This window comes from Pundamilia nyererei, unplaced genomic scaffold (genome assembly GCF_000239375.1).
Source record: "Pundamilia nyererei isolate P.nyererei 1_Seehausen unplaced genomic scaffold, PunNye1.0 scaffold00036, whole genome shotgun sequence".
Classification (NCBI taxonomy): Eukaryota; Metazoa; Chordata; class Actinopteri; order Cichliformes; family Cichlidae; genus Pundamilia; species Pundamilia nyererei.
The window spans coordinates 1,020,527-1,041,703 of record NW_005187437.1 but is presented as its reverse complement, the minus strand read 5'-3'; the positions used below and the strand labels follow the sequence as shown (position 1 = coordinate 1,041,703).

The 21,177-nt window shown below is 42.4% G+C and overlaps 2 protein-coding genes across 3 annotated transcripts; both read left to right on the top strand.

The window, feature by feature from the left end:
* Positions 1 to 242: 242 nt before the first annotated feature.
* Positions 243 to 9,574, top strand: LOC102203241 (transmembrane protein 79-like). 2 transcript variants are annotated; one of them, XM_005730244.1, is made up of 5 exons: positions 243 to 300; positions 3,405 to 3,750; positions 5,853 to 6,413; positions 6,956 to 7,169; positions 8,904 to 9,574. In XM_005730244.1, exons 2-5 carry the CDS (start codon positions 3,477 to 3,479, stop codon positions 9,133 to 9,135), a joined length of 1,281 nt encoding a protein of 426 aa, XP_005730301.1. In that variant the 5' UTR covers positions 243 to 300; positions 3,405 to 3,476; the 3' UTR covers positions 9,136 to 9,574. The 2 variants fall into 2 exon arrangements, with proteins under 2 accessions (XP_005730301.1, XP_005730300.1); XM_005730243.1 differs by lacking the exon at positions 243 to 300 and adding an exon at positions 937 to 1,102.
* A 3,061-nt stretch (positions 9,575 to 12,635) lies between these two features.
* On the top strand, positions 12,636 to 19,802 carry ndufs7 (NADH:ubiquinone oxidoreductase core subunit S7). The gene is made up of 8 exons (XM_005730242.2): positions 12,636 to 12,713; positions 13,559 to 13,595; positions 15,799 to 15,870; positions 15,969 to 16,089; positions 17,066 to 17,245; positions 17,559 to 17,605; positions 18,653 to 18,741; positions 19,415 to 19,802. Exons 1-8 carry the CDS (start codon positions 12,698 to 12,700, stop codon positions 19,510 to 19,512), a joined length of 660 nt encoding a protein of 219 aa, XP_005730299.1. The 5' UTR covers positions 12,636 to 12,697; the 3' UTR covers positions 19,513 to 19,802.
* The last annotated feature ends 1,375 nt before the right edge of the window (positions 19,803 to 21,177 follow it).

The window sequence follows — 21,177 nt, the reverse complement described above, 5'->3', positions numbered from 1 at the left end:
TCTCAGGCATGAAATAAATAGATTTTCAAAAATCTCAGCTGCTCTCTGCACTGCCTCTGCAGGTATCTGTAACCCTTTGAACATCTGCACCGCTGCAGCAGAGCTTTAAACTTGTTTCTATTCACAATAACTTAATGCGCAAACCCTGCTCATCACTTCCTGTTAAGGAGGAAATGGAAGTATCACAAGGGCAAGTGGAAAGATGGTAACGCATGCGCACACCTTTCCTAGATTACTCCTTTATTACCATTGGTAATCTGATATTCACTGACAGCACATTAAGCATCCCAGGATCCATGTGTGAGTCACAGACTTCATTCACCAGTGGCTTTTATGTATTGTTTGTGGGCAAAGATGTTAAACGCTTTTCTTTATCTATTTGGTGAGAAATTCCAGGAATCAGATGTTTAGAGAAAATGGGGCATGCGCAGTAAAGTTACACACAATCCGAAAATGTTTGGCGTCTGTTCGTCGCGCCCGAGGCCACCGAGGAGTTATCAGTGGACTGTTGGAAGTTGGAGTGACTGATAATGAAAAGCCCAACAAAATCAGCAAAAACACAATGACGTCTCTATAACCTTAATTTTGAAAAGTTCATCACTTATTATTGAGTGAAAAGACTTTCTATAAACGGGTTGTCTGTAGTAGCTGATGCTGTCTGAGTGAGCATTAATATACTTGGAGTTCACGCGCTCATCCTGTGTATGAATATCAGAGGCGCGCCGAGGTTTGGTTTCATTGTAAATATTTACTGCCCTGTTTAGATGCACTCGTGTTCGTGATGGATGTGATTGTTCATGTTGAATTTGAAGGTAAACTAAAAGTAAGTGCCTCCTCCTCCTCCTGCTGCTGCTGCCGCTCCTCTGCCTTTATTTGCTCCATATGGTGTTTGACATGGTACCCAGGAAGGGAAAAAAACTTGTGTGGGCGGAGGAAAAAGCCTAGTATTTTGTCCGTCCTGAAATTTGATTCAGAAGTTCGGGATCCTGGAAGACAAAAAGCAAACGGAGGGGGAGGGAAGAAAGGCAGACGAGGACGGAGGGTTTTTTTTAAACTGCGAGGAGAGTAAACTCACCCAAATACTCCGCAACCTCCGACTAAAGTAAGTTCATTTATAAGAGTAACGCTTCTTGTTCCCCTCATCAGCACATTTGGGCATTTCGTTTCGCCAAAGTGAGGCAGGTTTGTCTGTGAAATGAAATGAATCGCTTTAATTGCTGCTGGATGCCACAAAATACACGATTCGTGATTTGTGAATGACCCGTCCTTTACGCGTAGCTTTCACGCGTGCGTTTTCCCCTCATTTGATTTATTTATCTATCAATAAATGAGGTGTTTCCTGCAGCTTCTACACTGAGCCCGAGAAGCTTCGTGGAGGAGGCATCGTATAAAGTTTTTGTTTTCAGAGAGTGGCTCAACACTGAAGGGAAAGTTATTTTTCAGCGGGTTTTAAAGCCACATACCCCTCTCCGCCCCCTACGCGCCACATCCAGGCCAGCTCCGATAACCGCCACCGACATTTATTCCTCCAGACCTTCAAGCCCCGTGGCTCCTAATTGATCTCTATACATGGTAAGGTCCTCGCTTGTTTGGAGAAACGTCGCCGTGCGCGCCCGCTCTGCGCCACAGTTGGTTGTGCGCCAAGAAAACCCAGAGAAAAATGCTCCAGATTCAATCTGCAGATGTTAATGAAGCCTTTGAAGACAAAGGCGCGTGACTGATGTTATTTTACGCACACCTGGCAGACGCTTTTGTCCAGTGAGTGCATTTTATGTGCTTTAGAGTTCATAAGTGCTGGAAACATTCGTCCGTGTGTATGCATATGTGTAGAAAACAGTCATAAATGAATATGTATTTATAGATTGTGTTTACTGTTGTAATACAGGAAAAGGTACAGTGTTACAATAACTGCTTAGGATTATTTGTGATATCAATAGTGGAGTTGAAGTAGTCCATGAAGAGCCATAAAGGAGATGTTCCAGTAAGCTGCTTCTGTGCTTTTTTAGACCTTTTTAACTAACTTGAACATCTCTGGTTCAGTTTCACATCACGAGATGGGAACAGGTGAAACGTTGCCCTGTTTCATCCTCCAGAGTTCTCTTAGAAGAAAGCTAAAGTCTGACCTCACAGTAGCAATGTAACACAAGATTTTCCATGAATCCACGAGTTTCTGAATTGAAATCTCATCAGTGTTATAATCCTGTGTTTTTTGGATTTGAAATATGTGTTTTTAAAATTTGTAGCTTCTAAAACTTTGGTCAAAGCTGCCAGGACAGGAAATACTTTTCACAAGATGCCGAGAACTGATTATCAGTACTGAAGGGACGTGTAGTGACATCCACACTTCAAAATATAACTTTAGAGATCCCTGATGGTGACACACTGAGCAGTCGGAGCACTTTGCTCAAGAAAGATTAGAAACAGGGGGGACGTTATGTGAATACTTCCAGTGCCTTTAAATCTTGTTAATAAACACATTATGTCTCATTTGTTTAATCAGTATGTGAGTAAATACACATTTAACATTTCTCCCTGTTTCAGTTTTGCTCGGCAGGTCAGCTGTTTGCTGTAGCTTCATGGTTTTGGACTTCTTATCTCCCAGAATATCGATTTGCTCCTTTTAGGTGAAAACGGTCAAAGCATATTTATTACACCTCTGCAGTGCTTTCCATTTTACTACATAGATATTTGAGTCATCCTGCTGCGAAATACGAGCCAAAAGGAAGATTTTAACTAACAATAAGCTCCCTCCAAAGTGTTGAAACCTGCAGATTCACACAGTCTCATGTGTGATACGTTTAAAGGATGCAGGGCAACAGCACGGTGCACGCCAGCCACCTTCTGGACTTCCCGCTGTAGATCATAAAGCTGGAGTCTGTGATTATTGTGACGTGCTTCGGTGTGCACGAGAGTGTGACGCATTCGTGTGCTGATTTGTTGAGTTTCTCTACTGACAGGGATTCAAACCTGATGAGAAAGTGTTCCCAACAGAAACAGGGGAAGATAAACTTTGACATCCTGTCAGTGATGATTATTGTATAACCATGTGCATAAACCCATAATTTCCTCTATCCTCCCCCCCAAAAAAGCCCGCATAAAGTCCCAGTGAAGTTTTTGAGTGTTAGCGTCTCCCTCAGCGCTGACCTTTCCCCTGAGGTCAGGGCTGTTCTGGTCAAGACAAACAGATTCCTGAAGCAGGATATAAATTGGGCCTTACAGGTAGAAGAAAAGCGCAAAGACAGCAGAGGCTTGAAAGAAAGCGGATTACTGACGATATTTAAGGGAAAATAAAGATGAATCACTGTGTTTTCTCGGGGATATTTTTTCAGACGTGTGTATTAATCAAGCTTTTCTGACACTTTGGGGAATTAAGGTGATTTTCTCCCTCTTGTCTTTTTCCGCAGTCTGATGTTTTAAACTGATCTTGGCCTGATTTCCACCTGGACCTCTTCCTGCTCCTCTCAGGCTCTGTGACTATGAGCACCTCGGGGCTTCAGGCCACTAACCGGCAGAATGCAAAGGAGCTCGACAGCATGAAGGAATCCATCAGCGATATCATCAACCAGCTCCAGGACATCGACCCGGCCAGGCTCTCCTTCTCCCCCTTCCTGGATCTGGACACTCAGATCTCTTTGGCTCCGGTGTCAGACAGCCCCGAGTCGTCGGTGGAGGAGCTGCACTCGTCCTCCCACTCTGTCTCCGGCTCCCAGCGCTCGCTGGAACCGCCACCAGCGACGGATCAGCCAAGGAGTGAGTTATTGCCGCTGCTTTTTACTGTCTCCTCGTCGGAGCTGTAGGATTTGAAGGGAGGCCAGAGCAAATTAGCAAAAGCTAAAGTCGGATTGAGTCCAGGCTGGATCCAAATAGAGTTAGGACAGAGTCTGCAGAGGAAAAAAAGCATTGTTTGTGTTGAATGGAATAAGCTAAGAGCAATTATATCACAAAAACATTAAGAAAGAACAAGTTAAGTCATTTTCCAGAAGAGAAAAAACTTTTAAAATCCTTGACTTTAGTCAGATTTTGGAAAAATCAGCTTTGAATTCTGGGTAAAATATCATAAAAACTTGAGTTGTGTTTTAGGAAATGGAGCTTTTTTTTTGTAAACAAGACAAACATTCATATAGTTAGATTTAATATTTGTGTGAGAGAACCAAGTCCAAGCTGTGAGGGAAACAGTTAAAGTTGGTGTTGGTGGGTGACTCCCATCTGTAATGTGAAGTGTCCAGATGTTTGTAACCCTTCTCAACAGCTTCTGGTGTTTAATGTGTGCTGTTTTGTGTCCTTGCAGCAGCGGCGGTCTGGATGTTTTTACGTTTCGGTCCAAACCCTTTTTCTAGAGCTTTAATTTGTGTCTGAGGGCTTCTGTTGGTCTTTGGGCTCTCTTCTGCATATCGCACCCGTCAGATGCTTAATTAGAAGTGAATGAAATGTAATGAAAATTAAAGATGACACGTGGTTTTTGTAGCAGTCGGGATGCACCTCATGATGTACGACTTTACTTTTTATAAACAAATCCCATTTAAAGACCAAAACCAACAGCGAGTTGGTGCGACCGTCTACACTTTAGATAGATTTTTAAAGAAGCATCTGTACAGGACTATTTTCTGTGTATTAAAACACAACCCTTTGGTTAAACTATGTCACACTTTTAGTATACAGAAAATTTAATTCCTTTCACTGGTTGTTGGTTGTTTTGGTCCTTTTCATTAGATTATTTGACAGTAATGCAAATACACTCACATCGACCCGTCCAGGCTCTCCTTCTCCTCCTTCCTGGATCTGGACCTTCAGATCTCTTTGGCTCCGGTGTCAGACAGGCCAGTTCATTAGGGACACCTTGCTAGTACCAGGTTGGGGCCCTTTTTTGTCTTCTGGTTCTTTTAGGGCATTGATTTAACAAGGTGCTGAAGTTTGATTGAGATTTGTTGGCTGCATATCCATGACATCAATTTCCCGTGCTCTATTGGATTGAGATCTGGTGACTCTGGAGGCCGTTTGAGTGCAGTGAACTGATTATCTATCAGCTCGGAGCGCTCTAAAAGGTCACCTCTGACATCAACAAGGCATTTCCATCCAGAGTGCTGCTGCTCACTGGATTGCTTCCCTTCGTCAAACCATTGTGTTGTGCAAGAAAATCCCAGCAGATGAGCAGTTTCTGAAATATTCAGATCAGCCTGTCTGACACCGACGATCCTGCCACATGCAAAGTCACTTAAATCACCTTTTCTTCATCCTAGTGTTCAGTTTGAACCTCAGCAGGTGGTTTTGATCATGTCTTCACGCTGAGCTGCTGCCATGTGATTGACCTAATAAAATGGCCCGTGAATGCATATATCATTACTACAGCTCAACCAAAGATGAATTAAAGTTCAAAGCAATTATTAGACTCTTTATTGGTTCATTTAAATGTTTTGATAGATCTTTTTTTCCACACATATTTTCAGTAGCATTGAAATGACTAGAGAAATAAATAAAACATAATAACAAACCTTTCAAATATAGATTTCACAAATGTGTACACAAAGCCAGCCTGTTAAGGACACTGTGTATTAGGCTAATATTACCTACTGTTTACATGCTTCGAATACTAAACTATGAACAGTCATTTATGAGCAGGCCAGCAGCCTGCAGAAATCCAGCCTTATAGTAAATGTAATTAGTGTGTAAGCACCGCAGTTCAACCACGTAAACTACAGGTGCCACTAATTGCTAATCTTGTAAGAACAGTTTATATGAGTATTTCGACTCTGCTTTGTATTTTGAAAGTAAGAAAGTGAATGATTGATTGGAGTAAGTCTGCAGCTGATTGCTTTTGATGTTTTTTTTTTTTAAATGTGCTCTGATTCGAACAGGCTCTGCTCCTTGCCACCAGCAGTCTGGCGTCAGTCTCCCACAAGAGCCTCGAGCGCATCGTGGGGAGGAGGGGGAGCTGGATCAAACTCTTTCCAGTCCTATCATCACGGCGCGCAATTTGGACGCCGCCACGGAAAACTGCGTCGGCCCTCCAACCCCGGCCTCTCAGGGAGACATTCCCAACGGCACAGACGCACCGAGATGGAGTCCAGAATCCACCAATCTGGACTGCACTGTGGACGAGGGTCGGCCTCTGATAGGGCCGCCGCCGGAGAGCGTGGAGCTGGCTGTGTGGAGCTCCGAGGGCCGGGGAGAGACTTGCGTGGCTGCGCGGGAGGCTTCGGATCGGGGGCAATGCCGCTGCTGCCAGTGCACATGCTGTCAGAGCAGCCGAGTCCCCGCTTTCTTCTCGGTGCTGGCCTCGCTTCTGTGTGCGTCCGGGATCCTCTATGCACTCTATTTCTACGTGCCCATCAAACCCCCTGACTTCCCTGACGTAACCAGCCGCATCGTTTTCACCTTGTGCTGCTGTGTGGTGGCCGCTGTCCCCATCCTGCTCGGTATGCGTCTCACAAACACACACACCTGCACGCTGACATTCAAAAACAGCCATGTGAGAGCCTTGAATGAAAGATAATGATTAAGAAAGGATTTGGTTTGTCTGGCTGCTTTGTCTTGGAATGCTTCAGTGTCTCCTGTCCTCTTTAATTTCATGCGCTTTCAGCCTCAGTAGCAGCAGACGTCTCCCAGGCCTCTGGGGAGAAGCATAATTTCCTTCTCCTTCACATAGCTTTAAATGGAAACTACAATAAGAGGCTGGCTGTGTCCTTCATCTCCCAGGCTGTGGCCTAATTGTTCGAGAACATTTTAATCACTTCCCAACCGAGAGTGACTCGGAATAAGAGGGCAGGTGGTAAAAAAAAAGGTCAGGCTGGTAGCTGTGAGGAGCATTTGCATGTGGGCCAGTCTGCTGGCGTTTGCTTCACATTCAAATGATGGAATTGCAAAAACAAAGTGTGCTGTCAGGATGAGCGCGCTGTTTGCGGAAAGATGGCCCAGATTCAAGATGCTAACTGACTTATTGCTCCTTTATCCCTTGCAGCGATGCTCATGGGTGCAGCCTGCCAGTTCTGCAACGGCTCCTTCGATCTGCAGGAGTCGTTTCCCAGAAGAGGTGCGGTTCAGCAGCTTTTCGTCACCACATCCCTGGAGCAGTTACTCCTCTATGTCCTGAACCTTGTTGTAATGGCTGCGTTACTGCCTCAAGACCAGCTGAAGTTGGTGCCTATCCTGGTCATAATGTTCATCTTTGGAAGGTGAGGCTCAAAAGCGAGAAAGGTGGAAAGCTCCTGTGAGCCAATGGGGTTGGTCCGACCTTACCGGATGCACGATTTGTTTTTCCTTTCTTCCCCTTCTGTGGTCACTCTCTTCCCCATTCTAGCCATTTGAATTACCCACTGTGGATGGGCCTGCTAGCTGCTGGCTTGTTGGAGGACTTTACATAAACGTCTCAGCAGCCTCCACGTCAGCTGAATTTCCATAATCCTTCTATCTGCGTAGCCGGAGTGCTACACAAATAAGGACCAATAAATCCGCCTAAAAGTCAGGTCTAGAATAACTCCACACTGTTACACACAGATCACTTTGTTCCCAGCAAAGAACTCTGACATTTTAAGATGAGACCGTGATGTCCCCACGGAGAGTTAACCCTGTAACGCCACGTGTATCATATTTGACTTTTTGAGACCTCTACATCACCACTAACACATTTTTAAGTAATAAATAGTGGATTTGGCAAATACGATATAAATTAAAACCCATATATGCAGATTAATATTTAATATCTTATTTTTTTATTTGGCAGAAAAGTCGATAAAGACAGGCTTTATTGAATATTACACCTGCAACAACCTAAGAGCTTCTAGCCATGCTGGCAGCCAGGCTTTCCTGTGAGCCCAGTGTTGTCATCAGTGTGCAAACGTGCTAATTAGTGACACTTTTTTCTGCTTCACAGACCAGAATTGAGAAAAGTCCAGAGTTAGTACACTGAATAGGAAGAGTGCAAAATGCCAACCCCATGTTGAAACTAGACAGAGGTAAAGGGGACCAAGACCAAAAGGTTAATGACTTTTTGTTACAGTTGCAAAAATAAAAAGGAAACCCATTTTGAGCCAGCACTTTAAGGAAAGGTTATTGAAAGATGTTTCAGTGATCAGTAGTTCACGCAAAAGTGTGACAACCACACACGTTTTCTCCAAAAGCCACGGAGTTTATCCTCTGTGCACCATAAATGACGGCGATGGCGTTGAGATAGTTATTTTAGTCCAAAGCGATGCACTGACAGGCTGACACTGCCGTTTGTAGAGCCACGCCACTGACAGGGCTAAAAATGAACACAACCACTGTCATTAACAAACCCAAAGAGAAGCTCTGGCTCTGCGTCACAGAGCGGTGCAGAGCTCAGACTGCGAGCCTCAAAATTTGCCAGTTTTACAAAGTGAAGTTGGTTTGTGCATCTGATTTATCAACCCTCTTGTTAGATATTAGTTAGGCCTCATTTGTGACCTCCTGAAGTTTTGTCTCCTTTACTTTGGTCTCTAAGATCTGAGTGAAATGCAGCATCTGTCTCTTAACCTGCTCATTTAAACAGCCCGTCGCTGACTGCGTCTGCACTGCTGTTTGACGCTGGACGGGTATTACTAAGTTAGTTCTTAAAGCTGAGCAGCTGTCTGCTGTGGCCAGTAAAAAATGAGAGTACAAAAACCCCCAGTAAAACTGTGGTTTCAAAAGTTGCTATAAACTGCTGAGAGCTGTTTGTGTTATTGCACCCACTCCCAAAAAAAGGTCAATTTATGACCCTACAAATCGATTGTAGCAACATTTATTGCAGTGCAGTGAAAGGCGTATATGTATTTTGGGAGACTTTATTTAAAAATATGGAGTTATTAAACATGTCTGGCAGACTGAGCTTAGCCGATTGGAGGTAACGCTGGTGGGGAAGCTGTGAGTGTCTGATTTCCTGTTTGATGTTTTCTTTTCGTGCTCCTCAGGCTTGTTTACTGGGTCGCCCTGAACACGTGCGTCTCCTGGCGAGGCTTTGGCTCCGGCCTGAGCGTCTTCCCACTCCTCGCCATGGTGGCTCTTAATCTGTTCCTTGTGTACATGCTCCATCTGAGAGAGCCACTTTTTGGCTCTCAGGACGTCCTCTATAATCAGGTCACCCCCTCTTCCTGGTCATCACAGAGCCCGAGTGCCACACCAGACATCCTGGACGCTCAGTGAAGAGGCGAGCTGCCTGCTTCCTTCTCCGAGAGGAGGAGATCTTTCCAAAAATAGCCCATTCCTGTGGTCTGCAGTTCAGCACAGCTACCCGTGCTGCCACTGCAACCTCCAACTCTGTGACGGCTTGACTTGTGTTTTCTTGCTCCTCCCTATACACAACCTTTTATGTGGATTCATGCTTATTATCTGAAATGCAAGAGCTCCGCCTGCTAGTGGCTGGGGACGCCTTTGAACAATGCTGTAGTCATAAAACATTTGTCCTTTTAAGCTATTCCTGTGCCTACATTTAATGTTTTGAACTCTAAATACTTAAAAGCTCTGCTATATATACATACATATATATGGCTGGATTTGGTTTGACCGAAACACGAGCAAAGCAGCTGCAGTTGTCAGACTTTATTATTATTTGACAAAGTTTGTACATGATGAAGACAGAATAAAAGCCATTTTGTAAAAAACAAACAAACAAAAAAAGACCAAATGAAAAAATGTCTTGCCGTTGTTGGTTTTCCATTGACCGCTCTTTGCTTTTGCCTTGGCTGGGCGTCTATTCCTGGAGAGACGGCGGCGCGCGTTTTCAGAGCTGGGACTGTCATTATGTGATAATAACGTGCTCCATCTCCACCCTGCTGGCGTCCTCGCTGCTGCTGATGAACTTGCTCGGTTTGTGGCACCAAAACGGGGCCAAAACAAAAATGAGATGAGACGCAGTGCGTTTCGTCTGACAACTGACACTCAACTGAAGAATACCCAGGGATCCAGATTACTATAATTACAGCAGTGTTGACCCGAGGTATTCACTGAATCTGAATGCATATTTTTCACCGTCAAATCCAGAGATTTATTTGAGTTTTCCAAATAGCAGTAAAGATTGAACCACACTCACGCACGTTACAAACAACCAGCACACAGGTTTGTCAGCGTCAGACTAAATAACCGGCTCTAAAGGTATCTGAGCACAGAGCACGGTGAGAGGGGAACACAGACGTTTTGATGCGTTTCAGAGTGAATGCCTGAAATTACTTTACAAATGACTGTTTATTAAAAGACCTTTAATTTCCTTTCTTATAAATTAATGTGCAAACGTCTTGAGCCACCACTCTTTTGTTTTTCTTCAAAATATTTTGCTTCCAAGCAGCCAGACTGTCTGGTCATTTTTCAAAGTGATAAAAAGGCACCTAACTCAGCAGATGAACCTGCATTATTTAAATGTAACACTTGGCAAAGAAATTGTATCTTAGTAGCAGAATGTTACAATAACTCATAATTTGTTCCAGTTTCTTTAGTTGAATCCACAAAAAAATCCAAAGAAAGTAACATTTTTGCCATAACAAAGTGAATCCCAAAGAGCCACGAGCCAGAAACTGGGCATGGTGAGCAGAAACAGGACAAATGGGGGACTAAAGAAGAAGTCATGTCCATCTACTGACCATCAGACGTGGTCTCAGTGGGAGGATGGACCATTCTTAAGAAAGGGAAACGGGAAGAAAAGGCAGTGGTATGTCAAAGTATGTCAACTCTATGGAATCAGAAAACAGAACGAAAGAAAGTCGACATCCAAAGAAGAGCTTTGAGAAGTCTGGAGAAATATTCCAGAAGAAAGAAAGTTTTCCTGAGAGTTCGGACTGTGTTGAAGAATAAGTCAAATCAACCATGTACAGTGGTACAGTACAGAGTGAAATGAGACAACACCAAATATTAACTTTCTTAAGCTTGTTAGAATTGTACAAACTGTTTTTGTCTTCTGTATTTCCATGCATGTTTGCAGATGTTTCACCTATTTCCCATTTTCCTAGCAAAATATCAAGAAATTAGCTCAAGACTTTTGCACAGGACTGTATATAACATCAAATATGGTCGATTTCCTCAACATGTTTCCAAACAACTTTGAATAAACTTCATCTGTTACAAACTTCCTGTAAGCTGCTTTCAGAGTCAGCTGAAGTTCTGGATTTTTTTGGCAAGCAAAGTAATTCAAGTTTGAGCTTCTTTTTTCACACTCATAGTAAAATAAATTGGAGATTAATCGACGATCTGCTTGCTGCGCTGCTTCTCGTCTGTTCTGCTTTCATTTCATTTGAGATAAATTATTTTAAATCTGCACATAAAGATGTTGGATTAGCTTCCCATTCATCATCTCCATCCTCCTCCTGATGGAACCAAGAGGAAACAAACCATCACTCTAGGTCAGCAAATGAACAGAAAATTAACCATTTAAACACTTTTAGACATTTAAATCTGTTTACAGAGATGGATCAGGAGATTAAGAGACACAGGTTGGACCGTGCAGGACCTCTTGCTCTCTGCTATCAAACTGAAACCACAGACTGCTGCTTTCAGCCGTTGAGCAGCTCCAATAATAAGTCAGGCGCTCCTGCAGTGTTTGATGTTATTGTGCTCTCATGCTGGTGCGAACCTTTGGCGTGGCTGTGCTCTGTTTTCATGGTGCAACACTCACATGAATGGAGACAATAAGTTCAACTTCATCTGTGATCGTAAAGTAATAAAAAAAAGAGTCAACACGGACATATTTTAAATATGATCAAGCACACACACGATCATATGTGTTAGTGCAGCAGATATAAATCAGCCCTGGTAACATGACAGCGTTATTCGAGTGTGATAAATTTGATTTAATAAATGTATTTGTTATGACAACATGCTCCTGAATGCAGCTCAACCAGTAGAGCCAGGCTGTTCCTGCTGCTGCTCCGATTACCTGACATGTAAGTGAAAGTCAAAGCTCTGTTAATGCACTCTAATAATCTCCAAAGTAAGAGTAGCCACAACCCCACTGGTGTTTTTCACGATTTCTGAAGTACAGTGTAGTTGGCCAGTAATGAAACAGAAATGTGTTGTGTGGTTTTGCTCTAAAAATAGATAAAATAATAAATAAATTAAATAAAATGGAAATGTTTTATTGACTAACGACATAAATTATGTCCCTCAAACGGTTTACTTTTTGTTTCCTCTGCACAGAAACTTAAGTTGCACCTCAAACTGTGGGGTGGGCCCCAGTGATGGGACATGGAGCCACTGTGGGTGGGATGTAACTGATAAAATCATACATCAAATGTGGGGCATTTCAGAAAACGTGTGAGGCTCAGTGAGTTAACCTCAGTCTGAATGTGTCACGGTGACAGTATCTGTGGATACTCTTTAGCATCGCAGAGGTTTTTACAAATGCATACATACACATATACATGAGAAACCACAGTCATAAAACACCCTTGGAGACGTTCAAGTCTGTTAGCAGCAATGTGCCTCCACTGGAGGCGCCAAACAGCTACCTAAAGACTGTGATCAGTCTATTTAATAATATATAGACATCTAGACACGAAAATTCAGTATTTCTAAAAGTCAAAGTCCAAAAATGTTCCCCCAGTATTTTATTAGTACTTTTAGGGATTATTGTTTGTCTGTTTTTTTGGTTTTTGATTATGAGTCTCTGAGGATTTGAGCTGGTTTAAAGTGCGCAGCTCGAATATGTAGCAGCAGCGCCCTCAGCAGCTCGCGCTCTGACACGACAAGAGCCCGTTTGACGTAACCAGAACCTCCAAAGATGGCGGCGTTGGTAGGTGAGTGATGTTTTGACTGAAACTACACGCTTTTCTGTAGTCGTTGGTGTCTTTTTATACTCATGCTGCTCTGAGTATTTTAAAAATGAGCCCAGGGGAGTGAACTGCGCAGCGGCTTGGCTGCGTTTGACGGCCGGTTTGTAACTTTTAAGGAAAGCGCCACTGACCTTGCTCTGTCTGTGTTAGCATAACGGCTAGCCATGTTAGCGTGCAGCAGTCACATTAAACAGGTATTAAAACAGGCTTTGACAAATGTCGTGTTTAAACCACCCAGACTGCTGTTATTTTAGTTTACTAACGACTGCGTCCATACTGGATTAAAGCTGGTGCCTCCCAGTGCAAGACGACAGGTTCGAAGTGCTGATCATGGAACCAAACTTGGTGTAAAAACTTTACAATTTTAGGATTGTCACCCGAGTTTGCGATCACCACAGCTTGAGAAGCACAAGTTAAAGACTTTTTGGAAAGAGGCAGAAATGTACTACTTTTCGGCTTTGATTTGATATGTTACAGACAGCAAGAAAACAAATACATTTCTATTCCTAAATTTCCCCCTCCCAACCATAAGGTTATAATAACATTTAAGTGTTACACTTTATTTCTGGTGGATTGTCAACAGCTGGGTGCTGACATTACTTTAAGTGAACAGATGTTGCAGTGTAGTTTGGCATGCAGAGAAAGTGTTTTTCGTGTGCAGACATGGTGCTGCTCCTATAGCTTGCAAAAATCCTTCTTTGCATAGTTTGAGCAAAGGCCCCATTTATACACCTCTAGCTCTTGCACTCTCTCTAGTTGTTAAAGTTTCTTTACCTTGTGTAATAATGCGTTCTGTATTTATTTTGCAGCACCTCGCCTGGCCATATTTGGCTCTTTTTCAACAAGGTAAGAACCTTCTAATCTGGTTCCTTGTATTGAAACCGATGCTAATCTGGCCTTGTCCTGCTTACAGCTGTTACAGCATCACACTTCATAAGAGGTTCTCTTTATACTTGTGTACAAATGCATTCTGTATGTGGTCATCTTAAAAACAAATAACAAAAGGTAGTCACACATATAGAGTAGACCAGGGCTGTGCAGAGAGGTTTAAAGGGGCGGGTGCTCAAAGTTAAAAAGGGGCACATTGAACCAGGCTGAATAACAACACACATTCATCAAGAATCTAATATGGGAGGGCAGGGCTGTGTTGATCTGAGACTGTAGACATTAAAAAGTCCATAGGAGAGATGGTAGCTGATTAAACAAGTGTCATGAGATAATAACAAAATGCAAAGATTGGTGACAGCGCTTGGAACCATAAGGCAACAAAAAAACTGTGAGAAATAATTTGGGCTCTGCCTGTGAATCACTCTTTGCTTCTCTTCTTCCTTCCATCCCATCATTTCATATATCACTCTCCACTTGCTGTCTATCTGAGAATAAGGCACAACTTGCTATTGCAATAAACTATAATTTAATTATCCACACCCAACAACTCTTGCACTTAATCTATAATAAAATGATGACAGAAAAATGTTATAGCACTGCCTTTAGTAGCCTCACACAGCTCCTACTGTTTCCTCCTCATGTCCTTACCAGCCATGTCTGGACAATGTTATATCATGAGTAATCATTTAAAATAATCCATATACATAAAACACACACATGCACGCACACACAGTGACATTTTAGACCTTCTTCAGAATACTGTATATACTATGGGCATCATGGTGCTGATCCAGAATCCTTACATTATTATTTATTACTAGAGCTACAATAATAAAGCAATGAGGAGGGGGAAGTAATAAATATGAAATAATGTATTTATGACAATTCCATTTGTTTCACTATCCACTCTGTGCAGGGCAAAGCTTATTACATTTTTAAACTGTAGAGATACAATAATTTTACTGCTGTAAAATCCAAATTTGGTCTTATTTAAAATATAAATCTAATATAATCTGCTTCTTAATGTATGTTTTTTAAAATACAGCGTGTGTTTTTTACTATATTATAATTATAATAATGCATAATTATGTGGACATGCGTATTAGATCGTTTTTTTAGTGAAATATAATCCTTCCAGAAAGGCAGGAAATGCCCAGAAACTTACTTTAAAACTAAATATGTTCCCTAAAACGGTGACAGAGCTACAGACCCATGACAGCCTTCCACAGGTAGCCAGCAGCTATGACCAGCACTACTTGTGCAGTTAATAAAAGGACAGGTAATGTTTGTCGCGCTGTTGCACACACAGCACGCTCGTTTGTTTCAGTTCGTCAGTTGCAACAAGACAACTTACCAATGTGTACGTAATAAGCTAATACTCCTGGGTGCTACACACTACAGTGCACGCTGTACACCTACTTACTGGTTTTGTCGCATCAGTCTGTGTCTCTGAGTTAACTTGTGTTTCTCCTACAGCTCCGGACAGCAAAAAATGTGCGTGCTCTTTGTGAGCTCGTTCCCGGCTCGTAACCGTCAAGGGCGATCATTGGTTAAATGTGATCATGTGACTGATGCAAGCCAGATTCTTTTATTTAGCAAAACTGTGATTAATAGTTAAATATTATTGCTGAGGGGCACAGACAGGAGTCTGCACGCACACACACATTAAAAAAAAAAAAAAAAATTTTAGTTGCCTCAACAAAAGGGCACTTTGGGCACCCATCAGGAAAGGGGCGGGTGCTCAAGCCCCTCTAGCCCCCCCCCCCGCGCGTGCCTGGAGTAGACCCGATTTTACTTCTCAACGTTCTGAATTTGTTATTGGAGAAAATAACAAGATGAAGCAACCTCCAGAAAAAAACAAAGACTGAAACATTTGCTGTTAGGTTTTATTCCTCCACACTGGCAAGCAGCAGCAGCCAGCCTGCGAGTTAATCCTTTAAAGCACCACCAGGTTTTGAAGGCTCAGGCAAAATTGCCATCGCATCGCCCTCAAAGAAATCCCCCCCATCTGTCCGTCACCCGGTACCATCAAATGATGATAGCGTTTCAAATGCTGTCTTTTTGTGAAGCTGAGAGCTTTTGTGGTGCATTATTTTATTGTTAGGAGTGGCTTTAACATTTAACATCCCGCTATGTCTAACTGTTACTTCTGTCCCCGCAGGCCCATTTCAGTTTTTGCTCTTCAGCACAAGAGCCTGCACAGCACTGCTAAAAATGATAACAACAGCACAAGGTGAGTTTATGAGAGAGATTCTGTGGTTACAGATACATTCAAACTAATGCACATGGTAAAACTCTACTCTCTCTCATTCCCTCCTCCTGCTGCTGCAGCGTGGTGCCAGCTAGAGAGAAAAGCACGGCGGTGGCTGCAGCCAAACCGACGGCTGCAGCCAGCAGCAAGGGCGAGTATGTGATCACCAAGCTGGACGACCTGGTTAACTGGGCTCGCAGGGTGAGTAGATGAGAAACCGTGAGCTGTGTTAACATGCTCATGAGTATGTGCGCTGTGTTTTCATTACATGCCAAATGGAGAACAAAGCAGTCTGATATAAAGTACACATCTAGAAATAAAACCAAGTTCTCTGTCAGCATGTGATGTGACCCCACCATCACCTGAAGAACGTTGTAAATGTGACACTGTAACTGGGGTCGACTACTTCTGATTTTCTGTTTATATTTCACCTTTAAAAACTATTGAGCTTGTCTTGTTTGATATCATTCGTCTCAGTACAACCTCGCTTTTCTCTGTTCAGTTATTTTCTTATTTTCAGTGACCTTATTGTTTTGCCACACAAAATCAAACAAATGACTAGAATACTACACACTAACCATTCACTCCAAACACACTCAAAACTCACTATCGATATTACTCATGCTTTCTGCCGTCACTCCCCAAACTTTCCCCTCTTTCTAAGCAACCGAATGCCACGTGTTGTCATATAATTTATTTTGGTTGACGTGGTGCATTTTCCCACCAATAGGAAAGGGGGTGTCCTTCTTTTGTCTTTGTTCGAGGGCTGTCCTTTTTTCTTGATGCAACATCTGTTACAACAGTATTCAGGAGAAAGTATGGTGCAAGTTGTTTATCATAACTGTTTTTTGTTCTGGCTTATCAACAGAGTTTAAAAACTAGTATACAGTTTGAAGTCCAGGCTTTCAAAACGAGTTGAAACAGAGACTCAGCGAGGCCGCATCTTGCTGCTACATCATCTTAAATCAGTTACGTGATTTAGACACTACAGCGTGACTATGGGGGTTAAAGGGCCAAAAGTAACTTGCAGAGTTGTTGCTGTCACGTTAACATAATGCACATACAGAGCTAAGTACAGATTGAGACAGTAAACGTCCTCAAAACCTTGATAACCCTGTGAACGTTGTGGCCTATTGCCCAGAAACTGCACAAACGATAACTGCTGTTTCCTCCTCAGAGCTCTCTGTGGCCCATGACCTTTGGCCTGGCTTGCTGTGCGGTGGAAATGATGCACATGGCGGCTCCCCGTTACGACATGGACCGTTTTGGAGTCGTATTCAGAGCCAGTCCCCGGCAGGCAGATGTCATGATCGTGGCAGGAACGTTGACCAATAAGATGGCTCCAGCCCTACGCAAGGTGAGAAAAGGGCCTCCACTAATCATCATCATCATCACTTTCACCTACCTGCAGTTTAACTGTTTAGCTGAAGTGTGAGGTTTGACTTGGGTTTGGGAATTGAAGGAGAAACAAAAAATGTGTTTTCACTCACAGCTTGTAGACATAGTCAGTGCTGTCTGTCTGCAGGATGGCTGAGCAAACGCTGGCTGGATTATGAGCAGCCTGCCGGTGGATTGAGTGACTGGCATGAAGCCGCCTCCAGCTGAATCTACAGATTAGACTTAGTTAGACATTATATAAGAGTGTCTGAATCGCTTCTTCTTCCCAACAGGTGTATGACCAGATGCCTGAGCCCAGATATGTCATTTCCATGGGAAGGTAAGTCCTGAAGAGATCTCCTCTAATCTTTTTATTCCAACCACTGATCCACTGATCAAGTCGTTCCTTTTTTTGGGGGGGGGGGGCAGTTAAAGAAATATTAGGCTTCTGTGATAAAGAGACAGGATCAAAGTGCTGAAGCTGCTCGTTCCAACCTATGAAATTTTGAGTTGCAACTTATTCACTTTTGCTTTAACGATAAACGATGTTTAGAAGCTGGTGTGTGCACCCATTTTTTCAGTCTTACAAAGACAAATAATCTGGCACGTTTGTAATTTTTACTCTTGCACACTCTTAAATTGTGATGTCGTAGAGTCAGACCCTCACTGCAACACTAGCAGGCTGAGGTGGGTGGGGGGAAAAAAGATTTGAGGATCCCGACACCTTCGGATCATCACAATGAGCTTTTTAATGATCAGCTGTGCTAGGAATGAGAGAAGAAGCATAAAAGCAGCTGTCTTAGCAGAGGTTTTATTTTAATTGCAAAGAAAGAGGCAAAAAAGGTGCAGCAAAATCAGAGTAAAGGAAGTCAAAAGACTAACAAAGCACTAAAGAACTGAAGAAGTGATTGAAAAGAAATAAAATTAACCACCTAACAACACTTTGTCAACCAGGTAAAACTAAGCCTGTCCCAGGTAGTGAAATGAGTGCTTCGTGTAAGTACAAACACTAATTACAACAACAGGATTATCGCTATAATCAAAGGAGAGAGATGATTTATGTAAATAAAGCAAACATGAGTGTGGTGGAAAAGCTGGAGTGGGCTTGTCTTCACTCAGTGTTCAGACAGCAGCTGGGAAGCAGACTGAACTGCATTCTGAGGCTCAGCCAATCACACAATCAGAGATTGCAGAGGAAAAGGTCGAGCACAATCAAAGCAACGCTGGGTTTTAGGACACAACACATCTGTGTCATTAGGAACCCATAATTTGGCTGAACGTGTAACTCGGCAGTGCCTTTATTACTGCTGTGACGTTGACGTGAAATGTTGCTGCTGTGGTGTAACGTTTAAAGAGAGCTGATTGGATTTTTTCTTTTCTTTTCCAGCTGTGCTAACGGAGGAGGCTACTACCACTATTCTTACGCTGTCGTCAGAGGCTGTGACCGAATCGTACCGGTGGACATTTATGTTCCAGGTAGAGTTTATTACAGAGAAAGGATAACATTTGCACATTTTCTTATTAATGAAAGTGGAAAATGTAGTCTAGACACCCAGTTAGTGGAGAGATATTTGTGGATTGCCATTTCTGTAGTCTGGTTATTAAGAATTACCAAATTAAGGGTTTCTGCTACCATATTGCAAGCCTCTTCAATCTGTGACCTTTTCCATCTTCATATATTTTCTGCTGGAGTGGAGCAGAACTGGCAATCAGTTAGATTTGAGCCAATAAACCAAGTCAACCTTTATGAAAACGCCTGTAGGCCTCCAGTGGCTGACCTCACTCGTGCTTCTGCTGCTGAATGATAGATTAAGATTTTGCAAAGAGATGTTGTTCTCACATTTGTTGGTGTGTTCAGTCTGTGGTCTTGTGTTCCCCATCCACACTAGTCCAGATCAACATCTTTTTCATAGTAATAATTTATAAACACGGCAGCCTGGAGTCTGCTGGCTGGGGAAGGGGAGAGAAGCACTCGTACTTGATCTGTAGCTGCAGTATGAAAACTAGTAATTGTGTCATCAGCAGTAATCAAATATAGATGTTTGATTGTTTTAAATAGGAGATGACTGCGCAGTGCTAATGTCATTGTGCAGTAATGTGGCCTCGTGTTTCTGTTGAAACATGCATTATCAGTACCTTTGCCTTGCAGGTTGCCCGCCCACTGCAGAGGCTCTTCTCTACGGGACTTTACAGCTGCAGAAGAAAATCAAGCGTGAGAAGAAATTAAAGATCTGGTACAGGAAGTGAACAATCTGTATATATGTGTGTGCGTCTGTTTGTAAACACTGTATTCTGGTTGCATTTGGAGCGCTGCTCCTCCTCAATGTAGAGCTGCAGGAACGAACTTCATTAAAGTCTTTGTTGTAATATACAGACGGCACACGCTGTGTATTTAAATTACAGCTTTAAATTGAATTCATGTCTTCAAGTAGCCATCAGAAAAACTGTATATCTCATCAGTCATTCATGAAGATAGAATATGAGTGGCATATTTCAGAATCTTAAGTGTTATTTTCAATAAACTGAGCTTACGTGAAGTCCCGTGCCAGCTGTTGTCATTTCTGATGCTGTGAACGCCAGAGCCGAGTCTCGGCCACCAGGGGGCTCCTGTGATCGCCAGCTCTGACCTTCACTGGTGTTTGTGGACGTTCTGCAGTGGTTGGAATCAAAATGCACTTTTATTGTGTGCTGATTGTTTCACTCTGAGTTTGGTCTTTTAAAACACACACAAAGGAGTAAAAAGGTTAGTGTATGTTGGCATGTACTGCTAAAATGGAATAGGCTGACATTAACGCTAGAGCACTAATTTGCAGTTTTGTAACACTATCACTAATATCAGGTATATTTGAACCCTTATAACCCTTTTAACCCTTATGTGCTGCCCATCAAAATATATTAAAAGACATGGCAAGCTGAATTACTCTTATTTTATTTTGCCTCTACAACATCTCATAAACTGAAGAAAGGAAACCTATAAAATGGCTCTAAAGCTAAAACAAAGAGAATTACGTGGGTGAAAATCGCCTATCATAGTGTCCTACAGTTAATGTAGAGGGTTTTTTTTCCCTAAAAATTCAAACATGAATTCACTTTATGGTTATCTACCATGCAGCCATGACAGCCAAGTGTGAGTCACAATATAACCTGAAATGCATGTTTTTAAACTCTGGGAGGAAACCCAACAACCTGGTTGTTGAGACCGCTCTACCACTGTGCAATCAAAACACAAGTATGCAGAGATTCTTTACTGTGACTTCAGGATCTTTGTTTTATGTTCTTCCGTTAATCTGATTGTTTCAATTCCACAAAAGTAAAATAAAACAGGTTACATGTTTATGAGCAGTGGGTTTTTTTTTTGTGTGTGTGTATCTATATAGCGTATACCAAAATAATGAAGCTCAATAAAAGGCAGCAGGATGCTCAACCATTTAAAAACATTTCTGCAGGTTGTGTTGTTTAGTTTCACTGAGCTGAAACACGTTGTAGTCCACAGGTTCATCTGATATTTAGTTATTAAGTCATCAATAGTTACAGCAGCACAAAACTAAAATTTCAGGAAGCTCTGAAATAAATATCCTCAACAGTTGAATTGCTATACTAGCCTTGATATATTACAAGGGGTGATCATGTGTAAAGCTCTTGAGCAGTTTACTTATTTTGCTGCCAGGGAGCCAGACTTTTTGTCATTTTTAAAGTGGTCTTGAGCAATAGCTCTCCAAAGGTCTTTTAAAGATTTTCTTTGGACTTTGGCTTTTTTATTCATCTCCAGTTCAGTCCTTGTAGACAACTCTTGCTATGCTGAGTCCCATTGTATCGCGCTCCGAATTAGAAATTGTCATTCATGCATTTGCTTCATCTCGTCTGGACTATTGTAATTCTTTGTTTACTTGTTTATGTAAAGCCTCTTTGGAG